Source organism: Anoplopoma fimbria, chromosome 5 (genome assembly GCF_027596085.1).
Source record: "Anoplopoma fimbria isolate UVic2021 breed Golden Eagle Sablefish chromosome 5, Afim_UVic_2022, whole genome shotgun sequence".
Classification (NCBI taxonomy): domain Eukaryota; kingdom Metazoa; phylum Chordata; class Actinopteri; order Perciformes; family Anoplopomatidae; genus Anoplopoma; species Anoplopoma fimbria.
In genome coordinates, this window is record NC_072453.1 from 14,329,051 (window position 1) to 14,344,781 (window position 15,731).

Below are 15,731 nucleotides of genomic sequence, written 5' to 3' on the forward strand. Positions count from 1 at the left end.
GGGTTATTGATTCTCTCTCTCACACACACACACACGCACAACTTCAGGCAGTTCTGCTGTCACTATATTGATTGTTATAGTCTTTTTAGGTCCATTAAATACTTTCACAAAGGGCTGGCCGGCTGTGCTTTTACTGACATGGCAAAGGAAACAAGCACAGTAGTGTGAGTGTAAATAAGCATCAGGTCACATGATAGTGAAGCACACACACACACACACCACACACAACACACACACACACACACTTTATACTTGCCCAAAGGAAAAGCCATGCCCTTCATCAAGTTGTCATATGGTCAATACCCCTAGTATTGGTTAGATCATAGCCAGAGCAGAATCGAAACCAGGTTGGACCATAATCAAAATCAAAGAAAGGACACAAGTCCTCCAAACAAACTCACACATAAAGCTGAGCATGCTTCCTTCACTGATCTACCTTCATACATGCCATTTCTCTCCAGCACGACAACTGCACCGCCTCATTGTTGTGTTGCAGATAAACATGGTGTGCTTCTCACCGGTTGTGTGATCCACTGGTCCGGTGCCATTGAGCAGCACAGTGTGCAGGTGAGGGTGCGTCTTCTCCAGGGCCGTGCACAACTCTGCGAAATGGTCTCTGTCCTTCCTCAGGAGGATCTTCAGCAGAAGGTCTACTTTCTCAGAGTCGGTGGAGCAGTTGTGTGCCAGCTCGTAGCGTTCAGGCTGACTGAGGCTCCCGCAGTGAGCCAACACATCCACAACTCGGTCTGCATCTGTGATCGACTCCACCAAGTTCTGGTGACATTTCTCCAACAACTCTTTATGCTGGGGCTCCATCGAGGTTATTTTAAAAGCAAAAGCAAATAGAAAAAAAGAAAAAAAAAAAAAAAGAAAACAGCGTCTTTGCGTTGCTGGTCCACAAACTTCAGTCGGTGCTACTGTCGGAACTCAAACTATCCCAGTCGAGCCAATCGGGACGGTTTTCAATCCGAATTGAAGGATACACAAGAAGTAGCCATATTTGTTGCCCAAGGCTGTTGACTGCACGAAGATGACAACACATTTTCCCCACAACCCGCAGCTCCGTCCTTCCCGAAGAATAAAAAAAAAAAAAAAAAAAAAAAAAAAAAAAAAAAAAAAAGAGAAAGAGAGAGAGAGAGAGAGAGAGAGAGAGAGACGTCTCTGCCTCTTTAAGTTCCGATCGACACGCGTTACAAATACATTGTTGCCTTGCACTCGACACATTGAAAAGTGTTACAAAATAAACTCTCTCCAGGAGCTTCCCTCTCTCTCCCCACACCACCACCCCGTGTGTCAGCCTACAAACTCCGCCATGTCTCACCGTCCAGGCAGCTGTAGCGCTGTGCCAATCATATTTCCGTGCAATGGACATTTAAGGTAAAAGTAGGCGGGGCTTTGTTTGCAGACGCACCTGGATCCCGCCGCTTTAATTACCATTACGCAATATATTACAGGATATCATACTTCCTCCATATTATTATTATATTCCTTTATTGATCCCCATGGACACAGACAATAAATACAGCAGCTCAACTACACAGAAATCCAAGTGTTGCAGCAGCTCAACTACACAGACACAGACAATAAATACACATACTATACAACTACACAGACAATAAATACACATACTATACAACTACACAGACAATAAATACACATACTATACAACTACACAGACAATATACAACTACACAACTACACAGACAATAAATACACATACTATACAACTACACAGACAATAAATACACATACTATACAACTACACAGACAATAAATACACATACTATACAACTACACAGACAATAAATACACATACTATACAACTACACAGACAATAAATACACATAAATACACATACTATACAACTACACAGACAATAAATACACATACTATACAACTACACAGACAATAAATACACATACTATACAACTACACAGACAATAAATACACATACTATACAACTACACAGACAATAAATACACATACTATACAACTACACAGACACAGACAATAAATACACATACTATACAACTACACAGACAATAAATACACATACACAGACACAGACAATAAATACAACTACACAGACAATAAATACACATACTATACAACTACACAGACAATAAATAAATACTACACAGACAATAAATACTATACAACTACACAGACAATAAATACACATACTATACAACTACACAGACAATAAATACACATACTATACAACTACACAGACAATAAATACACATACTATACAACTACACAGACAATAAATACACATACTATACAACTACACAGACAATAAATACACATACTATACAACTACACAGACAATAAATACACATACTATACAACTACACAGACAATAAATACACATACTATACAACTACACAGACAATAAATACACATACTATACAACTACACAGACAATAAATACACATACTATACAACTACACAGACAATAAATACACATACTATACAACTACACAGACAATAAATACACATACTATACAACTACACAGACAATAAATACACATACTATACAACTACACAGACACAGACAATAAATACACATACTATACAACAAAATAAAGATAGAACAGGAATAAAAATGTACAGTATATCCACATGGGGGGGCGCCTGGTCAGCATGATGACAGACTGTGGTCTCTGCTGTTGTTGTACAGTCTGATGGCAGTGGGCACAAATGAGCGTCTGAAGCGCTCCGTCCTGCTGTAACTAAGTACATTTACTCAAGTAGGCTGTTGTGGGCTACTTAAGTACACATTTTTAGGTATTTGTTCTTTTCTCGAGTATTTTTCCATGTTGTTCTACTCTATAACACAGTTGAGAGGAAATATTGTACTTTTTTGTACTCCACTACATCTATCTGACAGCTTTAGTGACTAGTTAGGTGAAATGGAGCACATGTACTACATTTCACTACTGTGTTCAGAAGTGTGGTTCTAAAGACTTTTCTCCTGCTTTATGTATATTTATTTCTATGTTGTGTGTATGAAATCACTATTGTATTCAGTTAATAGGAAACAAGGCTTATGCCATCTTATTTCTTATCTTATCTTATCTTATCTGTAAAATTCCACAACAACTGGACAATTCCCTTCTGCTCCAGAAAAGCTTCTAATGGACCTTGCTGTTTTCATGTCAAGAATGAACTTTTAACTCATATTATAATTTACAATTTTTTTTTTTTTATTTAGCCTTTATAAAACTCTCCATGTGTAGATGTTTAATTGTATAACATAAATTTGGTTGCTGAACCTAACAAGCCCCCACGAAAAAAACAACAACAACAAAGAGCATGAACTCAGTGTCATGGTAGCTAAACCCCTGCTGGAAAATTCTTCCAGTATTCCTTATAAAGATGTAAAGTGTACTAGCGGTTTACAGTGATGAGTTTGATCATTGTCCTATCGTATATCTGTATATGTGATACAATGTTACATAAATGTTATTTTTACTGTGGTCCCCCAACCTGGGGTCTCGACATAAATCAGAAGGACAAAAAGCAGAATAAAGAGATGAGAAATTACAAAGATATATTTTTTACATAAGATTACGTTTTTCACTATTTTCTGTTTTATTCTTGTAAAAAAAAACTTTACATTTTGGGTCCCTAGTATTCTTTAATGAAGCAAAAAAGGTTAAAATCGCTCTCTGGTTAAACTGATCACAATTCGTGTCCACACTGAGGCCATACTCTTTGACTCACAAGTTTACATTTTAGGGGGCCACAAACAGCCAAAACAATTGTGAACCACTGCTCATGAGCGTGGAAATTGAGTAAACAGCGTTTACAGTAATGCAGTTGTGTAAATATTACAGCATTACAAATCACTCATTTATTGATTTGATCTTTGCTTCCAAAAGTCTCATCTGTTCACTGAATAGGCCAGATATTATTTTACTATAAGGGAAATCCCGGAGCTTTTATTTCATGATTTAATCTCTTCCCAGAGCAGATTGTACACCTCCAGATCATATAGTGGCCTGTTCCTCATCTGGATTGTCCCCTGACATATCTGTGAGCTTTCTTCTCTCCACATAATCCATCGGATCTCTAAGGAGGCTGACGTCACATAAGACTGATATCTTTAAGAAACAAATTATGTAAACGCAGACAATTAAATCATACGTAAGATCATCTATGTTTGCTTATCTGTAGCCTCAGTACAAGCGGCTGAACTGCAGAGAAGCTGAAAGTGGGGATCTTTGAGCTCGTTTAGCATAATTGCTGACAGTGCTCTGTATTATTAAGGGGCTTCAGTGTATTGCCTTTATGAGGATTGTGACTCTCATCTGGAGCTAGCTACTGCGCACAGGGACTGGCTTTAAAGCTTAATGCCGTACACTCTGTGCCTATACATTTCCCCTCCCATGAAGTTCAGCACAGCTTTAACAATGTGAGTGATTATGTAACAACTCACCTAATTTCAGTTTTGCTGCAGGGAAAATCCATTCGGCGCTCACCAAGAAAACCAGTTGGAATGTTTAGGTATTATGCAAATTTCTAAAACCATCACACATAGATTGAAACAAGGGGCTCTTACACCCATAAAGCCCTCGAACACATGCAGTGAAAACATTAAGGCATTTATAGAGTCATTTATTACTTCTAACAGATCTGTATGTTTGCAGTCTGCTGCTGGTCGTCTGCAGACTGCAAACATAAATAAAAGGAACAGGTTGGACGGGTTTTATTCTCCTATTTTGTCAAATATCAGGGGATGAAGCTCAAGCCGTGCAGGCTGCAGCTCTGCAAGCTGGATAGTGATATCTGCCGCTGCATCTCATTATGTGTTGTTCATCTAATCCCCGGGTTTGTAATTTGCTTATATGCACTCATGAAGTTTAAAGCGGGATTATGTCCCTGGCAACCAAATGTCTCCTCACCACACTTTCCTCATTGGACAGCTGGAGAAAATCCACTGCAAATCAACAATTTAGCCAACGCTTTCTTTTACTGATCGTCTATGAGACAGTATAAACATTAGAGGCCAGTGATGGGGATGTGAATTAAGGAAAACATGGACTACTCTCTATAGATTTACAAAATTAGAATTATATTTTCAGATGATAGTAAAATCTATCAGTTGTCAAAATGGATGATTTAAGTATATTTTAATATTCATCTTTGTGTTAGTAGCTTTCTTCAAAATGACCATATAAAACAAGAAAATGCTGATAAAACATGGATCAAAGTTTTTAAATAAACTCTCCAGTGAAACACACAATTGTTATTTGATATCATTTTGTGATATGAGATTTAAGTTACATTTTCTTCCGATGAGTCACTCAAAACTCAAGAAAAAAACCCTTTATTTTGTCATTTAAGAGAGCACCAGTTTTATGATAGGAAGTGTTAAGGCTGATTTAAAGGCTGACCTTTACAGCTCCCATGTACCACCGATACCGATGACTCAGCCAGATGCTGTCGATTGGCACAACTCCCATAGGCACTGACCGTCTCCATTAAGACAGTGCATCCCTTGCATGTGTGTATCTAAGTGTATTCAAGCCCCAGAAAGAGTGCAGCAAGTCCACATGTAAATAATTAAAGCACTTTTTTTTTTCTAGAAATCAGGGAAGTGTTCTGTTTTGTCTCTGAAAGTAAAAGCAAACCAAATGCGAGGCCCCACTGATTTCCTCTTGACCTATATATTTCAGGTGGTATCACGGCAAACAGTCTGGGTTTGAGAGAAAATACACAAATACCAACATCAAATATTCATCCCTCTCTGTCCCCCGGCTGGTGGGGACTTTCCATTTTAGGCGTGTATGAAAAGTAGTGAAGTGAGAAAGGTGTATGGGGAAGTGCGGCTCGGCCATTTGTCTCCCCGTCACGGCCCCTCTGAGGCTGCACTTTGAGGCCAGTGAGCACAACAGAAAGAAGACTTTAGGACATCCGTGTCTCCAATATGGACACTATTTATAGCCTTGAGAAAAGCTCTCTCTGCCATATCACTTGAGCTTCAGAGCAAACCTGGACATGGTTTCCCTCTCTCAGATTATACAGCAAAGCACAGAGACTTCACTTATTTAAGCCACATTACTTGCACCTTTTAGCAAAACGTGCAGTTTGTGATGCTCTGAGGATGATGGGGGGGGGGGGGGGGGTAATACCAACCAAGGTGGTAAAAATGAGGCTGCCTTTGAAATGCAAATCGCTCATTGTGCGCTGGCTCGGAGCAGGAAAATCCAGACAATGTTTCATGCAAAACACATGATCCAATTTCACAAAGACAATCCAGATATGCCAAAATGTTTTTTTTTTAATGAAATTAGGAGTGGCTGTTTGTGAGACTTAAACTATCAAATGGCAAAATGTTAGAACTCTTAATAAGGCATCCATTGAAATTCAACCATTATTATGTTACAAGGATGGTTGCAAAGTAGACTTAGTGCAATACATATTAGGTTCAAAGCCAACCTCTCAGGCAGCACACATTAGAGATGACACTTTGTGTGAATCAGGAGCCCTCTACTGGCAGTAAAACATACGAACCGGTAAAAGACACTCCAGGAAAAAAATAATGAGAAATTAACAATAGAAGGATTACATTTCTGCAATCGTGCATCTATGATTATAGATTGTTTGCGAGATAAACCACAGTTAAACATCCATTAGCTCTGAACAGTTTACAAGGCAGCCCTGACCAAAAAAAAGGCACAAATTCATTTGTCTTTAGGCTTTGGCTTTTCAGCGTACAGGAAGAAAACATTGTCTGTAATTGGCGAACAATGATTGCAAGGGTTTACATTTTCAAGAACCACACAGAAGAGTTGTGTAAAGCTGATATAAGGCAGAAAGCTAAATTGCATAGACTTGCATGCAGGAGTAAAGTTCTGGTTAGTTCACATGGACACATAGAAGCGATGCCTCTTTCGCAGAATGTTGTTTCTTACAATCAAAAATTAGTTATTCTTATTAATAATTTCATTGTGGCCAGTTTAACAAGCATTAAATGATCAAATCTAATCTGTGTGCGATGAAGTCATGCATAAATTGATTATAGTGTCATAGTAGTGTCACGCAACTTTGTTTATAGTAACTTGCACACAGTTTAAATGCTGGGCGTTGAGGCTAACTTTACTTGAGTAACACAGAAAATATAAATTTAGAAAGTAATTTTCTAAATATATCCTTGTATGTGTACTTTGTATATTAGATAAACGGGACAGTTGCCTATTTCTGATTTTTCTGAAACTCTATTGTTCTTCCAAAATAAGACTTTCTTTAATGATAATTATAGTTTAGCAGTTTCTTGGACATTTTAAATACTATTCTTTAATTGAGTTAGTATAGTTATATATTCTTTTGTTAACATCTTAATTAAGTACAGCTTCTAAAGTTATCTAATGCATCTTTAAAAAAAAGATCTGGATATGAATATATATGGACTATTTGGCAATCACTTACAACAATACAACAGCAAAAAGAAATTGTCGTGTTTTAAACATACTGAAGAGAATAAAAAAGAAATAATGATTGACTGTTGCCATAGGAAAACTAACTTAAACTGCATGCATCAGAGGTGATATATGGTCCTATGACATCGTTTCAGTCTGGACATATATTTTGTCCTGATAAAGGGTTCTCTTCCTTCACTTTTAGTCGTTTCCTCCACACAGCTTCAGCAGCAACTTTTGGTAGTCGCCGGAGGTATCGCCCTGAGAAACGAAGCAAAACCAGCATAGTTTTAAAAAATATGTACATGAAAAGGAAAAACTGTGTATTGTCAGAATAACATGGTTGAGTGGGACTTACTGAGATGTGAATGTACAGTGATTTCCCGTAAGTCTTCACATATTCCTGTCTGATGTCCAGCATATCTACCTCACAGCGGGTCACCATGATGCGGATGAGTGTTGTGTCCTTGGTCCCCGCTCCCTGGGGACACATCACAACATCACACTTCATTGACTGCAGCAGTGACATCTTCTCCTCCGACTCCCAACAATAATGTCAGGGCAGGAAACAGTTGCTTTGTGATAATTAGAATACAATGTGATGATGTACCTGCATGGCCTTGTGGAGCCTTTCTGCAAAGTAGGCAGGGGTGTTCTTGGTGCATTTCACTAGGAGGAGAAAGCAGATGTAAACAGATGAGTTTTGTATGAATCAACAAAAGCAGACAATTGTTACACTTTTGTTTTACTAAGGGGGCCATACAACACATTGTGAAGAGGTTAATGAAAAGAGAAGAAGAGTCAACATTGTTAACATTAGACACTGACACTGTACATTCAAACTCAGTGCAGGAATAATAACAACACCAGAGAAAGATGGATGTATATTTTGTCATTTTATAAATTCTGAAAAACTCTTTTCTCCACTCATTTTCTTCCATATATTTAAGACTTTTTAACGTATTCCGGACTCATTTCCTGTGATTGGGTGCCAATTTTTATTATTTTTTATTTTATTTTAAATAACTTCAATGCATTGCGCAACAGCAACCACATCTTCTGATCTTCTGATTGCACGTAGGCACAAACATGACCATCTCAAACGGCTGGCACTCTGTGGTTTTGAATGACATTTTATACAACTTTATTAAACTTGCAAAATGAACATCTATCAATAACTGTATTCTGATGCAGCTGTGGTTCTCACATTTTTCCCCATTTGCAAACTTTGCTTTTATCAAATCATACCAAGTATTAAAAAGGTATTTTGGTCAATAGGCAGCCGGTTTGCATCAGCATGCTATTTTTAGTCCTTCCAGGAAAACCAGTCCAGACAAACATCTTGACGAATGACTTCAATATATACTTAAAGCTTCAACATGTTTTGAGGTTTGGAAAAAAGAGACCCAAAGAACGTACCCACGGCCACCATGCCAGACTCCACATTGCCAGACATTTCACTGCAGATGCTCTTCACAATGTCTTTCCCAGTCATCTGCTGATACTCCTGGAAGACTAGTATGGACAAGAATCACAGGCGAGACAGTTACAGTCATAATATTGGAAAAACATGTGTGAAATATGTATTTAAAAAAGGTCAACATGTGTGGTAATGACACTGAAACAACAGAGGTCATGCGGGGAACTTCAATAGAGGAAGGGAAAAAGAATCTAGTGGAAGTTAATAATTACACACCTGCTCGGAGGTGAGGCTTGCTGCGAGCACACAGGATGGCATTAAACTGAGACTCATCAGTTCCAACTTTATTTTCCCCAGCAGCATACAGTTTCTGTCGCCCACGCAGACACACACACACACACAAAACACAAATTAAACAAGGAACATGAATTGCTAGTTACTTTCCAAGAATGTTACAACAGCAAACCAACTTCAAACCGGTACCTGAGCATCCTGTTTGGCCAGGGCGACATCAACAGTCTCCCTCTCGTCACGGTTTCCCTAGATAGAGTAAGGCATGTCGTGTTTATTAATGCATTCATGAGCGGAGTACAATGACAGAGTCAAAACTTTATGAATCAGGTGTAATCATGCAGCAGCTACCTGAGAGAGAGAGATCAAGAGTCTGCGGAAGTGACCGGAGGTGTCGCTGGAGATGGCGTCCTCAAGGCTCTTCCCGTATTCTGGAAGGAAGGTGTGGCTTTTCTTTTAGAATAATGCATTCATTTGCATAATATTTGCCTTTTGTTTAGATACTTCTTTTTCTCAATCCATTTTCAAAGCACAAATAAAAGGGTAGTTGCACTACCTACAATAAGAACACAACCGTGTGTGTGTGTGTGTGTATATATATATATATAAAAAAATATATATAAAAAGAATAAAAAGAAAATATAAACCTCAAGATAAGAACTCACCAGATTTGTAGATATTGGTGATTTCACGTATTTCTGCATTGGAGCGTGATGAAAGAATCTCAATCAGACAAGCTTCATCAGTTCCTGCGCCCTGCAAAAATATAGAATAGCATCAGTAAAACACAAAGACACACCTGCTGCATAGAGTAAGAACGGTGAACAGTCAGAGGTCTTCATCTGCCATGACTCAAGTCTCAACTTGTCTGGCCTTAACTTGCATTTAGAGGTTATTTTTGCTCTTATTTTCCTATGAAATGATGAGTCACATGCAGTTTGGACTACAAAACCAAAATTGAAGCATTTGCTGAGACGACAACTCAAACTTCCAACCTTTATAGCCTCTCTGAGTTCAGATGCATCGAAGTGTGCAGGGCTCTTAATCATAGCAAGGACCAATTTCTCAAAGTTTCCAGTGAGCTCAGACTTCAGATCGTGGCTTAAATCCTAAGAGAAAACACACAAAACAAAAAAACCATGAGAGCGAGGTCAGCCTAGATATAGTTGCAATACAGGGCCAGTGATTAGCAACAGATTACAATATGAATTTCAACTTTAAAAACAAACAAACCAAAAATCTGGATGTATATATTACAAAATGTACCTTTCCATAAGTGGTTTTATAGGCTGCTACCATTGGAACCCTCTGCTTGCTGGTACGGCTTCCCAGAAGTTCAATGATGGCCTTTTCATCAGTGCCTGTTCAGAATATTTTTCAGGATCAATTCAAGGACTGAGCAAATACAATACTCATCAATGTTGCGTGACAACACTTAGCATATTCAAATGAACACCATTTACTGACCAAAACCCTTCATAGCTTTGCGAAGAACCTCAACATCCCTCAGTGGATCAGCCCCTGGAAAGTCTTTCAAAGAACCTCTGTACCCTTTCTATGAAAAAGAAATAAATAAAACATTAGCAGATACAACACTGCACAATAGCTGGATGTGCATTGGAACATAGTTTGAAATGAGTTAAATGATGAAGATGAATGCATCTTACAGAAATGGCAGGTCCCATAGATTGGGACTGAACTCCACTTCCATGTCCAGGCATTGAGGGGTGATTTGCGGGGGCTCCTGGGTAGTTTGGCATGGGCTGGCCTGGGGCGGGGCCACCCTGGTATCCCTGCGGAGCTCCTCCTGGCTGCAAACAGAGTACAGCTGTAAGTGCTAAGTCCATGGTGACATATAGAGCAGATACAGTTTAAGTAGGAGATAATGTGATTTAAGCAAACAAGAGATGTAGCTGAAGTCAGTCCTTATGTTATTAGTGGTGTGGCACCGCAGAGGTTTAGGCCATGTCCACATTAACCCGTTTTCACATGAAAACGGGGTTTTCAGATCTCCGTCCACACGTGCGTTTCAGCATCGTTTTCGAAATGATGTGCGTCCAGACTTGCTCCCCTGAAAACGAATATCACGTGACTATTCACATACACTGGGCATGCGCATGCCGGTGTAAACAGGAAGTACATTGGTTGCTTGGGTACAGATACTACGATTACACTACTCTTGATACTCGTCGTGCTTGATACTTAAGAACTTCCTCTAAAATCTTCCTCCATGAACTCTAAACAGACACATTTCGTGGAAGTTTTTAGAAGTTTTATTTTTCAAGCTTAGTTACAACACTGCAGGTCTAACTCTATCACTCCCACACAGACAGCACATGTACTTTAAATGAACAGTCATTAAACTAAGTTTACTAGATTATGGGTCCATACATCTGGTCAACACTAGTACGTCATTAGTCCGTTCTGTAGGGCTGATAAGGCCGCGGGACACGCCCCTCTAATCTCTCCATAACAGGTGATTCCAGCTGAAGCCAAAGACCTAACCCCCTCCAGGTTGCCATGGGTGACCTGTGCTATGTCTATGTTGAATTAACCTGGTAGGCGATCGGTATCAAGGCTGTTGTTGTTGTTCTCTTACGGAAAGGGGTCACGTGGTAAGGGGGTGACGAATCAGGGAATGACACGTCATAACTGCTAAGAACCAATCAAATAGCGAACGCCGGTGCCTACGTCATCGTTTTCGGACTTCTTCGTTTTCAGTCATCCACACTATCAGGAAAACGCGGCGTTTTCAAACTTCTCCGTCCTCGGGAGCGTTTTCAAACTTATCCGTCCTTCGGTGCCCTAAAACGCTGTGTAGTGTGGACGCTCGGTGCAAACGCAGAAAAAGATATGCGGATTCATTTGAAAACAGGTTAGTGTGGACGTGGCTACTTAAGAGTGAGATAAGAATGTATGTACCGCTCCATGGCCGCCTGGTGCTGCACCCCAGCCTCCACCTGCAAAGACAATATTGACATAACATACATGACGCAATTCATTTAAAAGAAGAAGTCTGATGCATGTAAATCCTAACAATTCAAAAGACTATCTTGGAGCCTCACCTCCTGGAGGCATGGAGGGATATCCTCCTGCTCCTGCCTGAGGGTAGCCTCCAGCTGGGGCAGGGTAGCCTCCAGCTGGGGCAGGATAGCCTCCAGCTGGGGCTGGGTAGCCTCCAGCTGGGGCAGGGTAGCCTCCAGCTGCAGGAGGGTAACCGCCGGCCTGAGGTGGGTATCCGCCAGCCTGAGGTGGGTAACCGCCGGCCTGAGGTGGGTATCCGCCGGCCTGAGGTGGGTATCCGCCGGCCTGTGGGGGGTAGCCTCCGGCAGCAGGAGGGTAGCCGCCTGCAGCTGGTGGGTAGCCGCCTGCTGCTGGGGGGTAGCCGCCTGCTTGGGGTGGATAGCCCCCTTGTTGAGGTGGGTAGCCCCCTTGTTGAGGTGGGTAGCCCCCTTGTTGAGGTGGGTATCCCCCTTGTTGAGGTGGGTATCCTGGGTAGCTCATCTTCAGAACCTGGGGGTGACATGAAGTTGTGGCTTGTTAAAGTGAAGTATGAGGGTCATCATATGGCTGTTTGACCTAAGTACCTTTTTCCAGGAACCATTTAAAAAGGAACACAGGATTATTATTTTTTATTTCCAGTAAATGGTCGGTTTAAATGTACTTCCTTACTTTCTCAGTCTCCATGTTTTTTATGATTGGTAATACAAACATGGACGTGTTAAAGTCCCCTATTTAGTTCCTAAACTATTAGGTCAAAAGGCCAACCTTTAAACACTGAACTGGGAGCTATGCAATATCAGCAAAAATACCATTAACAATTCTGTAAAAAAAAAAAAAAAAAACAGCCCTCTATTATGAGTTAGACATTTTCCCAGTTCTCTAGAAACAACAGAAACCGAAATTCAAACCTCTCACCCTACAGCCATTTGGTACATCGTAATAAAATATTCTGCCCACAACTACTGCAAGTCAATGAATTGCAGTAGAACCGTTATGACGACAGACATTCACCACTTCCATATGCCCTGATCCTTAACATGAAAAGTGTATGCTCATTGTTTTTGACAGAGTTAAAGTTTCCCTTCCCATTTCTCAAAAAACACCAACACAAAAACTTTAAAATAAAGAGTTGTTGTTGGAAATACACAACTGTATAGGTGCCTCTGTGTCGTCCCTTATCTAAGCAAAATAGTAATTACAGCTGCAGGTCTGTAAGCTGTACTGAGCTATAATCAAGAAGACTGTAAATACATTTTGTTTACAGGCACACAAGAAAATAGGAAAAAACATGTTATTTTGTTTAGTTTTTTACAACAAAAGACCCCGAGGCTATGCAGAACCATCTCTGTACCATCTTCCTTACAGTGTAACAGTACCTGAATGTTACACAAAGTCAAATATGTGGCTCGACGACTTCTTTAAAAAGTTATTTACAGACAAACAAAGATACCAAGGTGTAAACATCGGATTTATCTACAGTACCAGTCAAAAGATTGGACACACCTTCTCATTCAACTACTTTGAAGAATATAGGTGACTTTTTTACTAAAAAAAATGTTTTACAATTTTTAAACTGTGATATTCAACTACTTTGAAGAATCTAAAATATAAAACATATTCTGGTTTGTTGAGCATTTGTTTGTTTAACAAATTCCATATGTGTTCCTTCATAGTTTGGATGTCTTCAATATTAATCTACAATGTAGAAAAAAATAAAAGTAAAGAAAAACCATTGAATGAGAAGGTGTGTCCAAACTTTTGACTGGTACTGTATATAAATATATATATAATTCAACAGAAAGCAAAAGAGTCCAACTGTCTTAAACTACCACAACCATAAGGAAACCACAAATAAATACACTAAACAAATATATAATAATTAATAAAACAATTAAATAAAAGTGGACAAAATAAGGACAAAACTGTGATAAGTTTAAGAGACAATAAGAGAAGGATACAGATGAATACTGATGCCACTTTACACATAGATGGTAAACAAAGTCAATGATGTAGTTTATATCTCAGTTATACAGTACCAGTCAAAGGTTTGTTCACACCTTCTCTTTCAACTACTTTGAAGAATCTAAAATATAAAACATATTCTGGTTTGTTGAGCATTTGTTTGTTTACCACATAATTCCATATGTGTTCCTTCATAGTTTGGATGTCTTCAATATTAATCTACAATGTAGAAAAAAATAAAGATAAAGGAAAACCATTGAATGAGAAGGTGTGTCCAGACTTTTGACTGGTACTGTAGATCTATTAGTTGTGGTTAAAGTCTAGATTGAGTTATTCTGAATAGAAAGATGCATCATGGAGTACTGGAGGTGACTTCATGAAGGGCGTGTGATTGTTGACACGCCTCTGTTGCTTTCCAGTCCTCTCTTTAGGACTGCTGTACAATGGGCCTGCACTGATGACGCTTTCAAGTATCATCGTAAATACCAGTATTTCCATCCCACCACGCATTTTACGACCCAAAGAATGGGGTTGAGCAAGGTTTTGCGAGTATGTGAGTGATAACTAAACCGACAACATAATCATTCCAGCAGTTAACGACATTAAACAATTTAGTATTTTCTTCGTCTTGGATTTTTTTTAAAGAAAATAAGAACTTTGTTGAAATGCCCGATGTCCATTACGCACGGAAGCATATTAGAAACAAATATATGTCTACTGTCATATACTGATCATATTTTTGCATTACACTTATTTAGATGTCCTGTCACAGCGCTAATGGTGCCTATTTAAATGCACAGTACACTTCCTGCGTATTTTTACGGAGAGCACTTGAAAGCAGCCTCCACTAAAACGCTACATCCATTAATCTGACAGAGGATCACAGGCCTGTGTTTTTCTCAACTCGTAAATCAGCTGTAACTCTAGGATTGTACAGTACTTAATGATAAGCAGGCTCCATTATATGCCATGATACCTAGCGTTATCTCACTGATGATAAATGTCACGCAAACATCTTTCATATCCAAGAGTTTGTCCAAACCCTGCGGTCTGTAAACGTTACACTCCCGGATTAATAAATTACTGTTTCACATTTTGCATCCCGTGCAAACACAGCAGGAGGGGACACATTACACATTAGATGCATATATTGAAATACTTTTAATATTAAAAAGAAAAAAAATGTTGTTGGTGTTGAGCAATTTCCTCCAGTATGTCTGTCCAACCAGGCGAGGCTAATTCCCTACATTCCTCACTACATGCCGCTGGATTTATGGTTTTAGTTTATTGCAACTCGCAATGTAAAAACTTGGAGAAAAAAAAAAAATCGTGGCTATTTACAATCCAAAAAAACCACACATAAGTTTTTTAGAGATACTTACTTATTCGCTACGTACTTGAGATCCAGGAAGAGACCGAGCAGAGAGCGAGGGGAGCGGTGAGATCAGCCCCGGAGGTGGGTGGGTGGGTCCTCACCGCTGCTTCCGTCCTGCAATAATAACCTTTGCTCCGTTATTACTTACCCTCCACACCGAGAAGGAGAGGAAGCCTGTGTGTGTGTGGTGTTTTTTATTTCCATCAAACACTTTGTCAAGAAGAGATTATGTTTATTCTCATGGTGATGTCAC

At 39.4% G+C, this 15,731-nt stretch overlaps 2 protein-coding genes across 3 annotated transcripts in view; both read right to left on the bottom strand.

Annotated features, from left to right (window-relative positions):
* The window catches only part of LOC129091717 (disks large homolog 5-like), a 33,467-nt gene extending 32,377 nt beyond the window's left edge, over nucleotides 1-1,090 (bottom strand). The window contains 1 exon segment of the mRNA XM_054599414.1: nucleotides 519-1,090. Within this exon segment, the coding sequence (XP_054455389.1) occupies nucleotides 519-816 (298 nt within the window). The 5' untranslated portion in view covers nucleotides 817-1,090.
* A 5,179-nt stretch (nucleotides 1,091-6,269) lies between these two features.
* On the bottom strand, nucleotides 6,270-15,618 carry anxa11b (annexin A11b). 2 transcript variants are annotated; one of them, XM_054598586.1, is made up of 15 exons: nucleotides 15,501-15,618; nucleotides 12,204-12,651; nucleotides 12,061-12,098; nucleotides 10,806-10,949; nucleotides 10,606-10,693; nucleotides 10,405-10,499; nucleotides 10,134-10,247; nucleotides 9,804-9,894; nucleotides 9,490-9,569; nucleotides 9,331-9,387; nucleotides 9,124-9,217; nucleotides 8,847-8,942; nucleotides 8,038-8,096; nucleotides 7,786-7,908; nucleotides 6,270-7,688 (listed from the first exon to the last, which is right to left on the bottom strand). In XM_054598586.1, the coding sequence occupies exons 2-15, from the start codon at nucleotides 12,640-12,642 to the stop codon at nucleotides 7,629-7,631; spliced, it is 1,578 nt and encodes a 525-aa protein (XP_054454561.1). In that variant the 5' UTR covers nucleotides 12,643-12,651; nucleotides 15,501-15,618; the 3' UTR covers nucleotides 6,270-7,628. The 2 variants fall into 2 exon arrangements, with proteins under 2 accessions (XP_054454561.1, XP_054454560.1); XM_054598585.1 differs by having other exon boundaries at nucleotides 15,486-15,617.
* Between the last annotated feature and the right edge of the window lie 113 nt (nucleotides 15,619-15,731).

Bases quoted from the DNA above. Each gene is read 5' to 3' on its own strand.
- anxa11b (XM_054598586.1), bottom strand. From the start codon at position 12,642: ATGAGCTACCCAGGATACCCACCTCAACAAGGGGGATACCCACCTCAA. The intron at 10,694-10,805 runs GTAAGATGCATT...TCTTTTTCATAG, and splicing joins CTATGGGACCTGCCATTTCT to AAAGGGTACAGAGGTTCTTT. The intron at 9,895-10,133 runs GTTGGAAGTTTG...ATATTTTTGCAG, and splicing joins AACTCAGAGAGGCTATAAAG to GGCGCAGGAACTGATGAAGC.